Source organism: Arvicola amphibius, chromosome 12, assembly GCF_903992535.2.
Source record: "Arvicola amphibius chromosome 12, mArvAmp1.2, whole genome shotgun sequence".
Taxonomy (NCBI): domain Eukaryota; kingdom Metazoa; phylum Chordata; class Mammalia; order Rodentia; family Cricetidae; genus Arvicola; species Arvicola amphibius.
In genome coordinates this window covers 24,222,001-24,237,762 of record NC_052058.2, presented here as the reverse complement: position 1 = coordinate 24,237,762, position 15,762 = coordinate 24,222,001, and the positions used below count along the sequence as shown (strand labels likewise).

The following is a 15,762-nucleotide window of genomic DNA, read 5'->3' as shown; positions in this document are numbered from 1 at the left end:
TTTTGAGGCAAACAATGTGGTAATTATTGATCTGTTGGGATTAACATTTCAAATGTAGCTCTCTATTTCCTGCTTTGATCTGTTCTCTAGAACGCCACACAGACACCTGAACCACTCGGCTCTTAGGGAGTCGAGAGAGCTATGGTTGGACAAACCCAGAACTGAAATTCATTATTTGCTCTTCTTTTCTTCTATCATCTCTCTTCTTCCAAAAATATTGTTTGTCTTTGAGAGAAAGAACAACCCCTCTCATGCCCAGGGGCTGCTGTGTGTGACTGCTGCCTTCCACCGTGAACTGAACAAGTGCCCTTGCAGGCACGCATGCTCTGCTCTGCCTCTTTATGTCGGGCGGATTTCTGGGCTTTTAGCCTTCAGGGAATGGCCTTGCTCTTCATGAGCTCAGCCAAACTCATATCTTCACTTACACATTTCTCTGTATTTTTTTAAACCTAATTTATTTTCTAAGGAGAAAAATAAATCTCTTGATTGAATGTATGTATTTTTAGCTTCTCTCATCTTCTTTGGGCAATTACTTTGAGGATGTGCTTTCTATTTTGTAATATATTTTAACTTTTCATCTGACTAGAAAAAAAATGAGACCCTGGAAAACAACAGAAAATAAGCTGTCCATAGTCTTATGCCAAATCCCAGCTTCTATTATTACTTCAGAATTCAAAAACTGGACCTGGGTCGTCTTCCATTAGGAGAAAACAAGTATTATTTCATGCTGGAAAAAATTCTCTCCCTCATCCTTTTGGCTCTTACACCTTTCTCTCCTTTGCTTTCATTGGATGATGTTTGCAGACTTTCGTCTGCTCTGTCAGTCCTACATCCTTGATGAAGGTGTTGTTCCTAAGGCTGGGTGTCTGACTCAACACAGACTTGACCTGTTTTGCCTTAGCTCCCTCCTTATCAGAACTCTCTTCCTTAACTCCTGCTCTTGTCTTCCCCTTCTCCCTTCCTTCCTTTGCCCACTCTTTGCCTTTCCAAAGGCTCTGCTGCAGGTCCTCAGAATGAATAATAACCAAAATTTGTAAGCTACATACATTGAGTTTATAATAGCATTATGGTTTGTGATATGCTGAATTACCAAATGTAATTTGGTAATTACACTCTTTCAAGCAGGCTTTCATACTCTAAATGTCCTTCTTTGACATCTGTTATCAATTTTTAACTGAAAGTATTGATATTATTGTGTTTACCACTTTAAAGCCCCAGAATGACCTCCACAAATAGCTAGTCCAAACCCTGGCTGGTGACGAGCAATCACGGCATGGTATCCTGTGTGTTCCTGCACCTGGTTAACTGTAGAGTGAGCCTTGAAAGGGAATATGTGCAACTTTACGGATACAAAGAAAAGGCATTTCAAAAGTATGTAACATATTCATGGTGCCAAAATGCCATGGGGGCAAGGACACAAGAAATGGGCATGGACTTGAGCCTGCTTGTGCTCTCTAGGACAGTAAGGAAGAAAAAAGCAGGCGCTCACAAATGATACCAGTGAACTCGAGGTTTGTTTTCTTTGTCAAAAACAAGAACCCAGGAAAACATGATCAAGCATAATCAAGTATATACCAGACACTGTATAGATCACCAACTAAACCAAAACAAAAGGGAAGCTAAAACTATAAAATCCAGCCATTGGTGCTACCAAGTTAAACTCTTCCCCCAAGGCTGGTATTGACCTGTGTTGCCAACAGGTGTAGCAATGGCTCTGTTCCTTCAAATCTAAATAGTGAGTCATCTGTGGTTTTCAACAAAGCTGCCTCTGGGTAAACGGAGCCAGATTTCGGTTACCTATCAATCTGGCCCTTGTTTATTGAAAGAAGTCCTTCACCGTATATTTTGCTCATGACCCATCAGGTCTATAAACATGGATTGAGTCTATCCAATGGCCAACAAATGGGAACTCTAGGTGAGTTACTTGCCTTGTTTTGATGTCCATATGCAGGCCCCAAATTGAACATATTTTCTTCGTCTTTGTAGCCAACCTTGCCTATTCCTTCAGACTGCTGCTGTAGGAATAAGAAAGAATGGGAAAGTTCTCTAGGAATGATACCCGACCTTGGGAGGGGTTGTGTGTCCTATTAGCATATGAACTATCTAGCAAGTGGAAAGCAGTTAGGAGTGGAAAAAGCTGTTGTTTCCAAACCGATGTGGTCACTTCCTGAATCAGGTGGTACCTGCACTGGACATTATAAAACACATAGTCAATCACTCCTATAAATGTTTATCTTGTTTTTCATCCGAGCTAGCTTCCTCCCCGTCACTCACACCCACACAGGGAGAGCTCTGGGCTCACCCTCCGTGGTCAGCAACGACCTTGCCGACCAGGATGCTCATTTAGAGCTGCATCTATCTTGTTTCCAAAGAAGTCACACTTAATGAGGGCTGGCAAATTCTGAGAATCAGGACAGGATGAACCTGTTACCTCCTCAACTGGTAATCAACGCTGGGCTACATGCCGTGGGGGGATCTGTCCTACTCAACTATGTCCTTAAATCAATTTGGCCTAATTTCACTCCCAAGCAGGCTCGGCACATGTCCCTTTCAGGAATTTAATCTTGGTCGTGATGTGCTGCTGATATTGACCATTACTTGGCTTTATAATGACACAGTTTGAGACAAATTGCATCTGGTAACATGTGTAAGTCCAGGGCACCTGCTCGTGGCATTGCTTCTTCCTGTGTGCCTTTATGCTAACCAAAGAACAAGGGCAGGAAGAGCTATTTCATTTTATGAGACTGTTTATAAAATCAGGAGGCTCAGGGAGTGACCCAGGCCTACCCTTTGCTCTGAGTTAGTTCCTATTGTCCCATTGTATAACAGTCTCTTGATTCTGAGAACATCTGGACTTGATGGTTGTCTGCTATGTGTAAAGTACTAAACATATTGTAAACATGTACATGCAAAATAATATATATTATTTCTATATATAATATATATAATTCCTATATATAATATAGGTTACAACAAAGTATAAACACACACATACACAATACACATACACGTGTGAATTGTCTCAGTTACTAAATAACCTAAGACCTTGGGGGATAAAGACATGTCTTCAACTTCGTCACATAATAAATGTTTTGCCAGTCTGCTTTAATTGGATGATAAAGACCAAATGTAGTTATTCAAGGGTTCAAACTCGGTGAACACAGGAAGATAAAGTCAGCTATTTCCCTTCAGACAACGGCAGCTCACCTTTGTGCATTCTGATGATGATGTACTTAACAAAGTACAGCTGTGGAGTTTCTGTGATTGCAGATGTTCAGGTAACAGCAGTCAAGGCATAAGTTATATCTTGGCAACTAAACCTTTTGAGTCAGTGTCTCCAGCATTTAAGCTTGACATTCTGACTTAGGAGATACTAATGCTTTTCTTTTGGAGAAAAAAAAAATCTTCCAAAATGTATCTCTCTATGTTAATTGGAAGGAGAACAATAAATAAATATAGATTTTATTTTTCAACCATACTTCTAATATGGGACAAAATCAAGCTGACTGTCTTCTATTAGTCTTAGTGAGATGACTTTGGCATTGGGGTGTAGAATCAAATACCAGGTCTGTTAAGTCAGTAGCTAATGTGTTGCATTGTGAAACTTAAGATTAGTTTATCCTCTGTGACAGGATGGTTGGATTTCATTAACACATATTTGAAGTAAAGATCATCTTTGGACTCACTCTTATGCAATATATAAGAGTGTTAGACATGGCCACAGAACAAATAGACTCCAAAAAAAGACCTGTCTGGTCAGATTGTTCAAAAGGCAATAAAAATGCACTGTAGATACCAGATAACCAACAGCTCATTAGACCCAATGGTAGAAAATAATCCTCTACCCAATCCTGACTGTTGCGTCATTCCATCTCAGAAACCAGGATCGAGTCGTTGTCATGCATGTGGTTAACGTCCTTCTTACGCGGTCACCCTTCTCTGTCCTTATTATTGATTTAGGCCCTCTCTGGACGAGGCTCTGCAGTGGCGCCATTCCCTGGACAAGCTTCTCCACAACAACTGTAAGTTCACGTGGTTCTCACGAGGGTCAGAATGGGGACAGACACAGAGAACCTTCGTTCTGCTCATGTCCTTCTCCAGGTTGTGGTCTGAACATGGAAAGGGCATCCTGGGACTGAAGTTGTCCCGTTGGCCAGTAGGGAAAGTGTTGTGGGAATTCTAATGGGTTTTACTAATAAAAACCCAGAGTCAGATACTGGGGTAAATGCTGCAAGATCAGAGTTTGTTGCTGTTGGAGTAACTTTGGCTTACAAGCAATAAACACAGCAGCCTCTAATTTTTGGAGCAGAGACACAGGGTCTCTAACTTGAAAAATCTGAATCACATTCACTTCTGATTCTCTTTTGAAGGCTTTTTTTTTGTCTTATGTTAAAGAGGGTACTGTGTTCTGATAACATACAAGGTATTCAGTAAGTATTGTTTTGAATGAGAAAATTGAGCTTGCATCTTGGGACCTAGAAATTCCACGAATGTAGAATAGCCACGTAGAACACAAATATTTGTATTTGTCTTTTTTTTCCGTTATTCTAGGGCCAATCACTTTTAGGTCACAAGAGCAGTTGATAGGCGGTTGAGCTAAGATGTCCGTGGCTTGTTCAAAGATTAACTCTAGCCCTTCTCAATCTATGAGGCAAGGCAAGAGAGGTTTATCTGTCTTACAAGAACATGAGGAAGCATACAGAGGCAGGGAGGGTGACGTCTATTAGCAATCCCAGTGCTTTCGAGCTGGAGGGAGGAAGATGAGGAGTCCAAGGTCATCCTCAGACACACAGTGAATTTGAGGGTCAGCCTGGACTGGAGGAGATCAGAAATAATGATATTAACTGTGACTGATGCAAAAACAAGTAAAAAAGGCAGATACATTGAAAAAAAATGTTCTACTTGAAACATAATGATCCCTTTCTGCAGTCTTGACTTGAGAAATTTAAATGATTTAAAGTTGAGCATGGTGGCTCATTATCTATAATTCAAGCACTTGGGAGTCTGAGACAAGAGCATTGCTATGAATTTAAGGCTAGCTTGGGACACATGGACCCATCTGGACTACAGAATAAGACATTAAACAACAACAACAACACACACCACATACACACATTAAAACTGAAGGGGTAGGGGTAACACTTTTGCTGATTCATAAGGAACATTTGGAAACTTTTGTGTTACTATAGGCCATTGCCTCTCAGGGTTGATAGAGTTACCCAAGCCTTCATTAAATCAAGAATTTCTGTAGTAGAAATAAACTCAAGCAGGCTGCTAGTCAATCTTTTCTTGTTAGCAAGGACCTACTTACTCAAATTTCTTTTTCAATTATTTTATGCATTAGTAATGCGCGCACACGCATTTTTGGGGGGGGGGAGGCCAGAGGGCAGCTTCCAGGAGTTGGCGCTCTCTCTTGTCACTGAGGGTTCGGGAACGGAACTAGCTCATCAGGTCTGCCAGCCCATGCTTTCACCAGCTGAGCCTTCTCACTGGCCTTAAAAATGATTTTTAATCATTTGGGGTCTTTGACTTTTTTCTTAACATACACCACATTCTTAAAGTTTCGCCTTCAGTTCTAAGAGAGAAGCCGTCTCTTTCCATTTCTTAGGTCTATAGGGCACATAACAAGCATGTTGGTCTTTAAGAAAACAAAAATAGATTGCACATGGGGGCTTATATAACTCTCCCTAGCACCGTCGGGGATACGGATTCTCCCACATGAGCATTTTTAAGAGCAAACAGGGATAAAGTCAGTCTGTGGCAACACAGTTTTTATTTGGGTCCTCTTTTCCCAAGGGTTGTAAAAGGTCAGAGTATTTCCTCAGACACCCCTGTGGGCTGGACTGTCCCTCAAGGCACAAAGCAGCCGGCCCAGGCTCATCCTTCAGTTTCCATCTTCACAGCCTGCCTCGGCTTCCTCTTCTCTGCTCTCCAGTTTTCCTGGTCCACCATCTTGTCATCTCACTGATGGACAGCCATGACTTCCACTTGTGACAATGATAATAATGAAAGTGGTATGAAAGATAGGTTTTTTTTGTTTTTTTGAGATAGGGTTTCCCTGTAGTTTCTAGAGCCTGTCCTGGAACTAGTTCTTGTAGACCAGGCTGGCCTCGAACTCACAGAGATCCGCCTGCCTCTGCCTCCCGAGTGCTGGGATTAAAGGCGTGTGCCACCGCTGCCCGGTGAAAGATACTTTTTTAATTCATGTATCATGTATGCCTTGTTCATATGTGTGTAGTTATTATTGTCTTCAATCACTTCTCCATTATATTTCTCTCTCTCTCTCACACACACACACATACACAAAGAAATTTGCATATATTGTTCTATTTAGTGATTGCAATCATCTTGAGACTTAAGTGCAACAGCCATTTCTTTTTTTCAGAAAAAAATCCATTATTCCGAGAGGTAGGTAGCTTGCCTCTGATGTTCAATACTGTAGCAGTAACAAAATTGGAATATTTGTTTTTCTTTAAAGTTCATGCCCTTTAGTCCTGTGGGTTGGAGGGATCTGCTGATTTCATAATTCACTGAGATCACTATTAAGAATTAGGTGCGTATATTTGAGGAGAGAGGTAGGAAATGGGAAGTGAAGATAAGAACTCAAATAATTAACAGCCTCATGGAAAAGATGGCTGAACAGCAGGTATTTCCAATTGGTGGGGAGGTTGGCGGGGGAGAAAGCGATGTCTCCCCTCCATTGATAAAAATCCTCAAGGGTGAGTAGGTGACAGCGGGGGGGGGGGAGGTGATGTCATGGATGAGGCAGCATTTGGGTTGGGCTTGTAGTGGTGACAAGTGGTAGTGTTGAATTTGGTGCAAATGACGATGAAGAAAGCCAGTGTGTGCTGAACTTCATGACATTACGCTTGCCATCATATAAAAGCCACGCTTGAGTTATTCAGACCTGGGCCACAGTCCTGTCATACAGCTTTAATTATTGTTTGCATTTAACATACAAAGCAACAGAGGCTCCATGAAGCTAAATGTCCTTTCATAATAAAGGTGTCAAGATTCACCACTAAGCAATCTAGGGTCTGAAGTCGGAGTTTTGAACCGATGAGTCATGCCATAGTTTTTATAAATTACCAATGCTATTTCAATGTCTTCCCCTAATTCATCTCTGTTGAAGTATTTGTACTAATCTCATTTTTAATATTTTATAACAATCTGATTTAGAGTCTTGGATTTGTTTAATGCTCCTACTATCCTCAAAGGGGTTTTTACAGATGGTTCCCTCTCTTATGTAAGGCTGTTTCTTTGATGTCCCTAGTGTCAAAAATGGCTATCACTCATTAGGGCCAGCTCTGAATTATAATGTATCAGTGCCATATGATATATGGGTACCATACCCACAGAATGCTTATGGTCAATCATCAGGTGGATACCCAGGCATCCCACTAATCAGAGTCATGCTGAGAGGTAATTTGAGGCTCTGTGCTGGCTCATACAGGCCCTGTAGTGCTGTCTTGGGGTTGTGTGCTAGAGTTCTGTGCTGTGAAGCCCCCAGGTAAAAGAAGTGGGGTAAGAGAGAAATCTGTACCTTGTAAAACAGAGCTATTTGGCCTGGAATCAGAAAAAAAATCTGACTCAAACAGGATATGTCCAGGGGTGACAGGAATTCAACAGAAAAAGCCTCTGAGGAAAGACCAACAGAAAACCAGAGCGCAGAAAGCTGACAAGGAGTGACTGCAGGGGAGTGTCTGCTAAGAGAATCCCTAGATACTGACAAGCTAGATGGGGGGAGGGGTAGCTTTAAATGGCCCCAGCCCAATGGGGCATAAAGCTATTTTATGTGCTTTGGTTTAAAGCACACATATTGACAAAAAGCCTTACAATAGTGTTGTGGAATTCACCAGAGCGATGAAGTCAGTATTCAGGACACAGGTCTCCGTGATGGGAAGCTGGTTCACCAGTTCACTTCCTGCTGTGAACCAAATGCTAAGATCACTGTTAGGTTTTGGTTTAGATAGTTTTATGTATGATGTGCAAGTGCACATGCACACATGCCCATCCTAAATCTAAAAAGAAGTTTAGATTTATTTTTCTTTATTATTTATCTCCAATACCTTAAGTCCTCTTCATGAGCTCTCTGCATCTACCACTTGGGAGGTTAGTACTGCAGGGTGGGAAGGAAACAGGAAAGCAGAGAGCCTATGATTATCACATGGACACAGATACATGTACCTACAGCCCTTTACAGACTCACAGTCGCTCCCTTACATAGTTTCTACATGCTGACATAAACCCAACTGGTGGACACAGGAGCGACCTGTATGTGACAGCTTCACCTGGCCCGTCATCCAGATGTCAGTCTGTACATTCCTATTTCACCGTCCTTCCGTCTGAACTGAACTTAGGCTCCTTCTGGGACTCTGTTGCTATGCTCCAATGGCCTCTGTTGTACAGATGATCAACGAGTCTTCATTGTTTTTTCTTTCTTCTTTCCGTGGAATCTCTAAAGTCTTCTAGGGACCCAAGCTTGTTTCATTTACCAGAGTGACGTATTGCACTCACTCAAAAGTCACCTGCAAAAAGAGAAAATGAGATAATAGTTTCTGGCAGTCATTCATTATAAATATTACTTATTTTGACAAACCAAGTTTTAAATATGGGGGGGGTGGGCTAGAAATATAGATTTGTGGTAGAGTGCTTGTGTAGTATGCACGAGGCTCTTAATTCAGCTTCCACTACTAACAATAAAGGTTTTCTTCGGAATTGATGTGTGCCCCGAATGTCATCAGTACTGATGGCAAAACCTCAGTGTCATAGACATTTGCCACCTGAATGCATTCGCTTGTGTAAAAGACAGCGAGGCAAAGGCCTCTGTCCAGTGTCAGAGTGGATGACAAGCAGCGATCCTCTCCGTGGCCTCTGCTTCTCTGCCCCAGCCTGCCTGCATGCGGATGAAGGGGTAAAGGCAGATGAACTAAAAGTCAGCTCATGGGACAGCACGATGGAGCTTTTCCATGTCATCTCTAGCATCTTCGTTCCACCTTATGTTTGTCTCTCAGTTCAAGTTCAGGTGAGAATAGGAAACTCTCAATGGAAGGTTCCTGTTCCAAGAAACAGAATCACACATCTTTGAGAAGTGGTTTAGAATAACAGGCAAATGTGCGGCTACAGAATCAGAACCTGGTTTAAGTTCCAACCCTGCTCATACTTGCTGGACATTCTGGAGCAGTCGCTTGACTTCTGTGACCTCATTCATAAAACAGGACACTTACAGCTCCTGCTCTTTGTGTGTATAATAAAAATTAAATGAGTTTCCATTTGTAAGATTTTTTTTTCTTCACATCAATGACAGCATGTACTGGAAGTAAAATCGGGGTTTTTAGCTAGGTATAGTTTGCCAGATCAATGAATGAAACCTCCCTGCTGACTTTCCACTTCCTAGATGGACTTGCCAGCTTCAAAGGTTTCCTGAGATCTGAGTTCAGCGAGGAAAACCTTGAGTTCTGGGTTGCCTGTGAGGATTACAAGAAGATAAAGTCCCCAGTCAAAATGGCGGAGAAGGCCAAGCAAATTTATGAAGAATTCATCCAGACAGAGGCCCCTAAAGAGGTTGGTACTGGTGGGTAGGTGGCTGAGTGAATCCATTTAAGAGCCAGATCAACACATTCCCAGGCACAACTTTATGAGCTGCTGGCACAGCTTTGGGAGCTGAAGGCTACCTGTGCTTGTGATGAGAGTGCCCAGTATGTAGCTACTGAATACAAGGGCAGTGTGATAGTATCAAGTAGGTCTCACCTAAATGCTGTACAGACCACTGTGCAGCAATGGCTCTTCAGTACCATACAACCAACCTTGAGGATGAAGGAACCCAGTGTAAGATTTGGGATAAAATGTGGGGTCTATTTTCTTCCATTTGGAATGTAAGACTGACTACAACTGTTTTGTAAAGTTATACGAATTAAATTAAACAAACAATGGACGCAGAAAAATACGCTCTTGAATGTTCCAACTAATTGATGCCAGTGAGTCCCCTGTTTCTAGCCTTTGACATTCGTCCTTTATTGAGGCAGCAGGACCTACTATTCATGGGGACCAAAATAAAACAAGGTAACAGTGCAAAAGGTATTTAAAGCCAATATACCACTAATTGACTGATGAAGACCAGATACGCTCAGGTTTCAAGAAAGCTTTGGGGGAGTCTGTCTATTCTTATCTTCGCTATTGATGAAACCAAACCAGAAAGCTTGTTGAAACATCCAAGATGGCCACAGCCAGACCTGTCCATCTGGTCAGGTCCTGTTTTAGTCCTTTGTTCTCTTGAATCCAATATGGACACTGAATTGTCATCAAGGTTTGAAGCCCAGCACAGCACATCGGTGACTGAGTGAGCTATTATAGATGATTTGTAAAGGGAAAGATTCCTGTCATCTCTTTCCTATGCATAGGTAACAAATCTTATAGAGACAACAGGAAATACTTATTCTTTTGGCTGTGTAGCATTCCTAGTTGGTCCTTTCAAGAGATGGATGTAGATGTGGAGATGTTAGTTGGTAAAGCACTCGGTTAGTGTGTGTGCAGCAGGTCCCGGATTCAATCCCCCAGGACAAACTAACCACTCTGTAGATAATGCGCTGGTTCATCACAACTGCTGCCTCCTGGTTTATTTCGGGGGAAGACTGGTTCTAAACCTATTGCCAAGGCTCCCTGGTCACCAGTTCTTCACTGTCATCAGAAGGCAGGATACCTAATGGGTAGAAAGTCTGTGAAATCAAGTATTAGTTCACTTGCATTCAAATCTGTTTGATAAAAAGCACTTAATAGTAGGCGGTAGTGGCGCACACCTTTAATCCCAGCACCAGGGAGGCAGAGGCAGGTGGATCTCTGTGAGTTCAAGGCCTGCCTGGTCTACAGGAGTGAGTTATAGGACAGCTAGGGCTATTATACAGAGAGAAACCCTGTCTTAAAAAAACCAAAAAAAGACCAAAAAACCTCTTGCCAGAGATATGATCTCGAGCCACTTAACTTGTAGATATATTCTTAGGTTATTGAAGGATGAAATAGCATATGCATAGATTGGCTACAGGTGGAGGCTACCTGGTAGGTGTCTAATGCCAGTTGCCTCTGAATCCAAGTCACGTGCTCGCTGCAGCATCAGCTTCCTCACCCCATTGCTTCTGAAACAGCAGTGGTCTTTCTTCCTTTGCATACATCCCTTCTGTCCTGTGTCTCGCTGGTGAGAATTCTGCCGCTCTGGCTCCCTCATCCAATCCTGAAGCCTACGCTGACTCAGTGGCCCTGTTTCCTGGTTCACAGGTGAACATCGATCATTTCACTAAAGACATCACCATGAAGAACCTGGTGGAACCTTCCCCGAGCAGTTTTGACTTAGCCCAGAAAAGAATCTACGCCCTGATGGAGAAGGATTCGCTGCCCCGCTTTGTGCGCTCCAAGTTCTATAAGGAGCTAATCAAGTAGTCAGCTGGTCAATTGTCAGATTATCAGGCTTCAAAAATCACCCTGTGAGTTGACTTCTATCCTCTGTAGTAACACAGCATTCCCCAAGCACCTGCACATTTTCCCATAGCAGCTTTGCTTCAAGATACCCAAAAAAGGCAACCCCTAGACTGTTGCTAATTCTTTTGCTCATGTTGGTTCGGATGTGGATTTGTGGTCTAAGGGCCTTTGCTTCCGTCTCTTCCTTCCGACTGCTTTGTAATGAAGGTCTGTTCACCAAGTTTCTGTCAGCCCAAGTCACAGAAGAATATACTGCTTTCATAAAGCCATCTGTGAAAAAAAAATAGGTGTTAGATTGCTCTTTGAACCAGGCTGAAAAAGAAAAACAGATGCCAGGGTCCCCTTTCAAGGGCATCTGACTGGTCTTGTTTATTGTTTTAATTCTCATCCTCTAACGATTTCTGACTTCAGTTAGTAAAAAGCAGGAAGCTGTTTAAAAGGCAGCCATCATTCGATTTTTAAGCAAGTACCTTGTTTCCCATACTGGCCTCTCGTTCCTCGTGTTCCTTTATACATTCTAAAGAGGAGCTATGACGCATAGAGTAGGCTTTACAAAGCCAGTCTGAACACAATCCATTTCAGTTCAGCCCTTACAGCTCCAAACCACGAGGAAAAAAGTCAGCCTTCGCCTCTTCCAGTTAGAAACGCTAGTACCCAAGAATCTGACTGGGCTGTTTGGAAAAAACTTTTCTGACTTTAAATATCTTCTTCATATTAATTGAAATAGCAAAATGTCTAAAACTGCCCAAAGAGTTAACTCAATGTTTCACACTCACCCAGGTGGCTCCTGTTTTGGAGACCTCAACTGACTGTTCTTACAAGCTGTGTGAGTGGCCATGCTTGTCTAAGGAGGATGAGGTGTGGTGGTGGTGGGGGGACGCCTCAAGGGCGGTGCCCTGGGGCTACGGAAGAATGCAGGAAGGCATGCTTCTGCAGTCAACAGCAGCATCATATATCCATATATCTGCCGTATCTCTATATAATTTCAAATTTAAAGCAATATATATATATATATATATATATATATATATATATATATACACATGTATATTCTTCTAACATGTAAGGCAATAAATGGGCGGTAAGTATTCTGGTTCCAAAGGAGAGGCCAAATGTATTAAGACTGGCCTAGAAACTTTCTGGAGGAAAAAAAAAAAACCCTCTCTGTTAACAGCAGTTTCCATGGCAACGAGAAGAAAATACATTCTTTTAAATATGAGAAATTAGAAAAAGTAGGATGACCTCTGGAGGAAAAGAATGCATAACACTTATTTAGCAACACCCCCCCCCCCCAGCCCCTGCATCCTCCTTGAGCATTCCCTTGAGCAAATTGCCTGAGAAAGTAGGAAACTTAGTGTGTGAGCCCCGGAGTGCCTGTGTCTCATGCTTCGGAGAACAGCCGCAGCCAAAAGTGGGTCTGGGATGTAGGAAAGTGTTGGGACTAAATTGTGGTCAGTGCACAGAAGGATTCGCTTCTCATTCTTGAAGGAAGCCTAGGATTAGCCTCAGACATGACCCATAATCTGGGCTTCTGTCTGAGCTTGATACTGTTCTGGATTGAGATTGATATTTAAATCAAATCGGCAAAAAGAGACCCTCCTTCCGAGAGTAATTATGTTTGTTAGAACAGGGCTGTTTGTGTAAACAGACACACACACACACACACACACACACACACACACACACACTTTCTCCTGTATAGATGATACCTTTTGAAAGGCAGAATCAAATGTATGGAAATACTTTTTCTCTTTTCTCATACTCCAAGCACCATCACCCTTAACTGTGTAAAATGAACTTTAAGCAGGTTTTCATTTCAAATGCATTAGGTGAACTTAATCAAAAAAGTTTTTATTTTATCCCATTTATGGACTTCACTGGACTGATTGTGTTCTCTGTGTAAAATCCTTTTCAACAAGAAGAATTTGACTTTTTCCTGAAGAGACATAGATATCCCTTAGCAAATCAGTTAATAAACTAGTAAGCACTCATTTCTAGGGATTTGCCAAACGATGCCATTATACAAGTGGTGGTTTAAGAATTATGTAGGTGGCTAGTTCATTTGGAGGAGTGACTTTCACTCCCGAAACTGAGTCCCCTACCAGGCATTTCCTTCACTTCCTGGGAATTTGGAACACAGGGACACATGGAGAAGGAGAATAAAGCAGAACGAGGGAATAGCAAAGAAGTAAGCACCGGTCGGTCCTGTAAAATCAGCCCACTGACTAGGAAACACAGGAACAGCCCAGTGTGAAGGATGACCAAAGTGCATCTAGCTGTCTTCCTGTGGGTTTGAAGAGAGGTTTTTCGGGGCTCACAACGAGGCAGGACAAGGGCGTTCATCTTAAGATCCTACAGGAAATTGATTAAAGAACAGCTATGGAGGGCGCATTTTCCATGGAGCTTGTGGGTGCCAGAGGGCAGGGAGTGGAGAGGTCAGTCTGGAGCATCCAAGCATCCAAGCCTCAGAGCTAGGGAACTCTAGGCAGGTTTGGGAGATAAAGTCTTGGTGTATAGGCTCCCCGGCATCGAGTCTCTCCATCCTACCCTCATCCTAGCATCCATTCAACGTCCTCGTAGTACAAAGCCCAATGGTGAACGGTTTAAAAGCTACTTCTGGTGCTAAAGACACTTCTTCTAAGTAAGTCCAGTGGCTAAAGAAAGGACTTGCTAGCCAAAGAAGAGCTTTTTGTTGCCCCAGGAAACCATCTTGGAACCGAAAAGGTTGACTTTCCCCACTGGGGAGATATCCGGGACACTAAATGAAAGCTTATAGGAGTGAATGATTAATACAGCACACATTCAGAATCTTTGGAGTTTTAACCTCGTTTAATTGCTTAATAATAATCATACTCATCCAGTAGAGGAGCTATGTAGCTGTCTGACTCATATCCAGTTTAACATGTTTCATACCCGTTCCCTTGTCAGACATACATGTCCATTCATTCGCTGTTGGCTCACTTCCCCTTCTCCCCTCCCTGTCTGAAATGCTGTGTCTCACTGTGTAATAATGAGCACATTAAGGGCACTTCAGTTCCTACCTAGGAAGAGGCACAGGTGAAAGCATTGACAAAAGAAGGAACAATGCTGAGCCACAGGAGCAAAGGTTCTGGATAATGTTTGGCAAATGTTCTGTCCTGAAGTCGTCAGAATATAAGGAAACGTGGTTTGGTTTTGTTTCTTAATTCTACAACATGGGAAGTCTTTTCTTTTGTAGGGTAAAATGGAATAGAAATGAGAGGTTTATCGAGTCCTGTGCCAGCACTTTTCTCAGAAGTTTAAACATTCTGGACCAATTACGTTTGTTTTCTGACTATTGTATCCAACACTCTGAGTAATATGTAACTCACTCTTGCTGATAATAAAATAAATATTAACCTGTAACAGAAATCACATAGTATATCAAATATATATCGATGTAATGGTCTCACATATTTGTCTTGGTGTCCGAGCATCTTTCAAAAGTAATGTTTTCCTAGGAAAGAATCATTTCTTCCTCACACTGCGTATGACAGGTGAATCATTGATCCATGGAAGGGACTTCACCAAGAGTCAATCCGAAAAGAGGCTGCTAAACAAAACTCAGAAAATAAAATTAAATATACAAGTGTCAAACCTTCTAGTAACCCCTTCTCCTTAGGTAGGGGTAGCAATCACCGGTTGCCCCAGCTGTGGTCCCTGTTAGAAGCAGGTTGAGTATGTGGGAGTGTAGTATCGTTTGGGCCCTGTAATAGTCAATGCACATAGCAATCCTTTTCTTTCCACAAACCCCAGAGCCACTAACTTCAAATCCCTTGATTTTGAATTTGATACTAAGATAGTTTAGACGAGGTGTTAAGGTCACACCTAGTGGAACTGGGACTGGATAGAAGGGCGGAGCTTATGTAGAAAATGAAACTGAAATGAGAGGAAATCAATAAAGCTAGATTTACCAAGAAGAAGCAAAGATGAGAATGTGGGAAAGACAAAGAGGGAGAGAGACCTAGAAAGCGGTTGAAGCAAGTTCTCGTTTCTAGTCCCCATATATTTAATGTAGATATAATGCCTTCAAATCATTTCAATACCATCAATTTTTTATGATTTTATTATCTTGGATGAGTTCTGAGAGTTTCCCACAAGAAGTACTATTAGTAAAGACCACAGACACTTCAGGTGACATTGTCAGTGTCACTGTGGAGACAATGACAGAGCAGTTTAGAGATCTGATCAGCTCTCAGACTCCTGACTGGTCACCAGGGTCAGAGGAACTACATGGAGTCTCTTGAAACCTGGGATTCAAGGCTTTAACTTGAG

The 15,762-nt window shown here is 42.1% G+C and overlaps 1 protein-coding gene across 1 annotated transcript in view; it reads left to right on the top strand.

Annotated features, from left to right (window-relative positions):
- Rgs5 (regulator of G protein signaling 5) overlaps positions 1-12,476 on the top strand; it is a 36,990-nt gene extending 24,514 nt beyond the window's left edge. The window contains exons 3-5 of the mRNA XM_038349129.1: positions 3,961-4,022; positions 9,398-9,564; positions 11,269-12,476. Of these exons, the coding sequence (XP_038205057.1) occupies positions 3,961-4,022; positions 9,398-9,564; positions 11,269-11,430 (391 nt within the window). The 3' untranslated portion in view covers positions 11,431-12,476. The remainder of the gene's footprint in view (positions 1-3,960; positions 4,023-9,397; positions 9,565-11,268) is intronic.
- Positions 12,477-15,762: the final 3,286 nt, after the last annotated feature.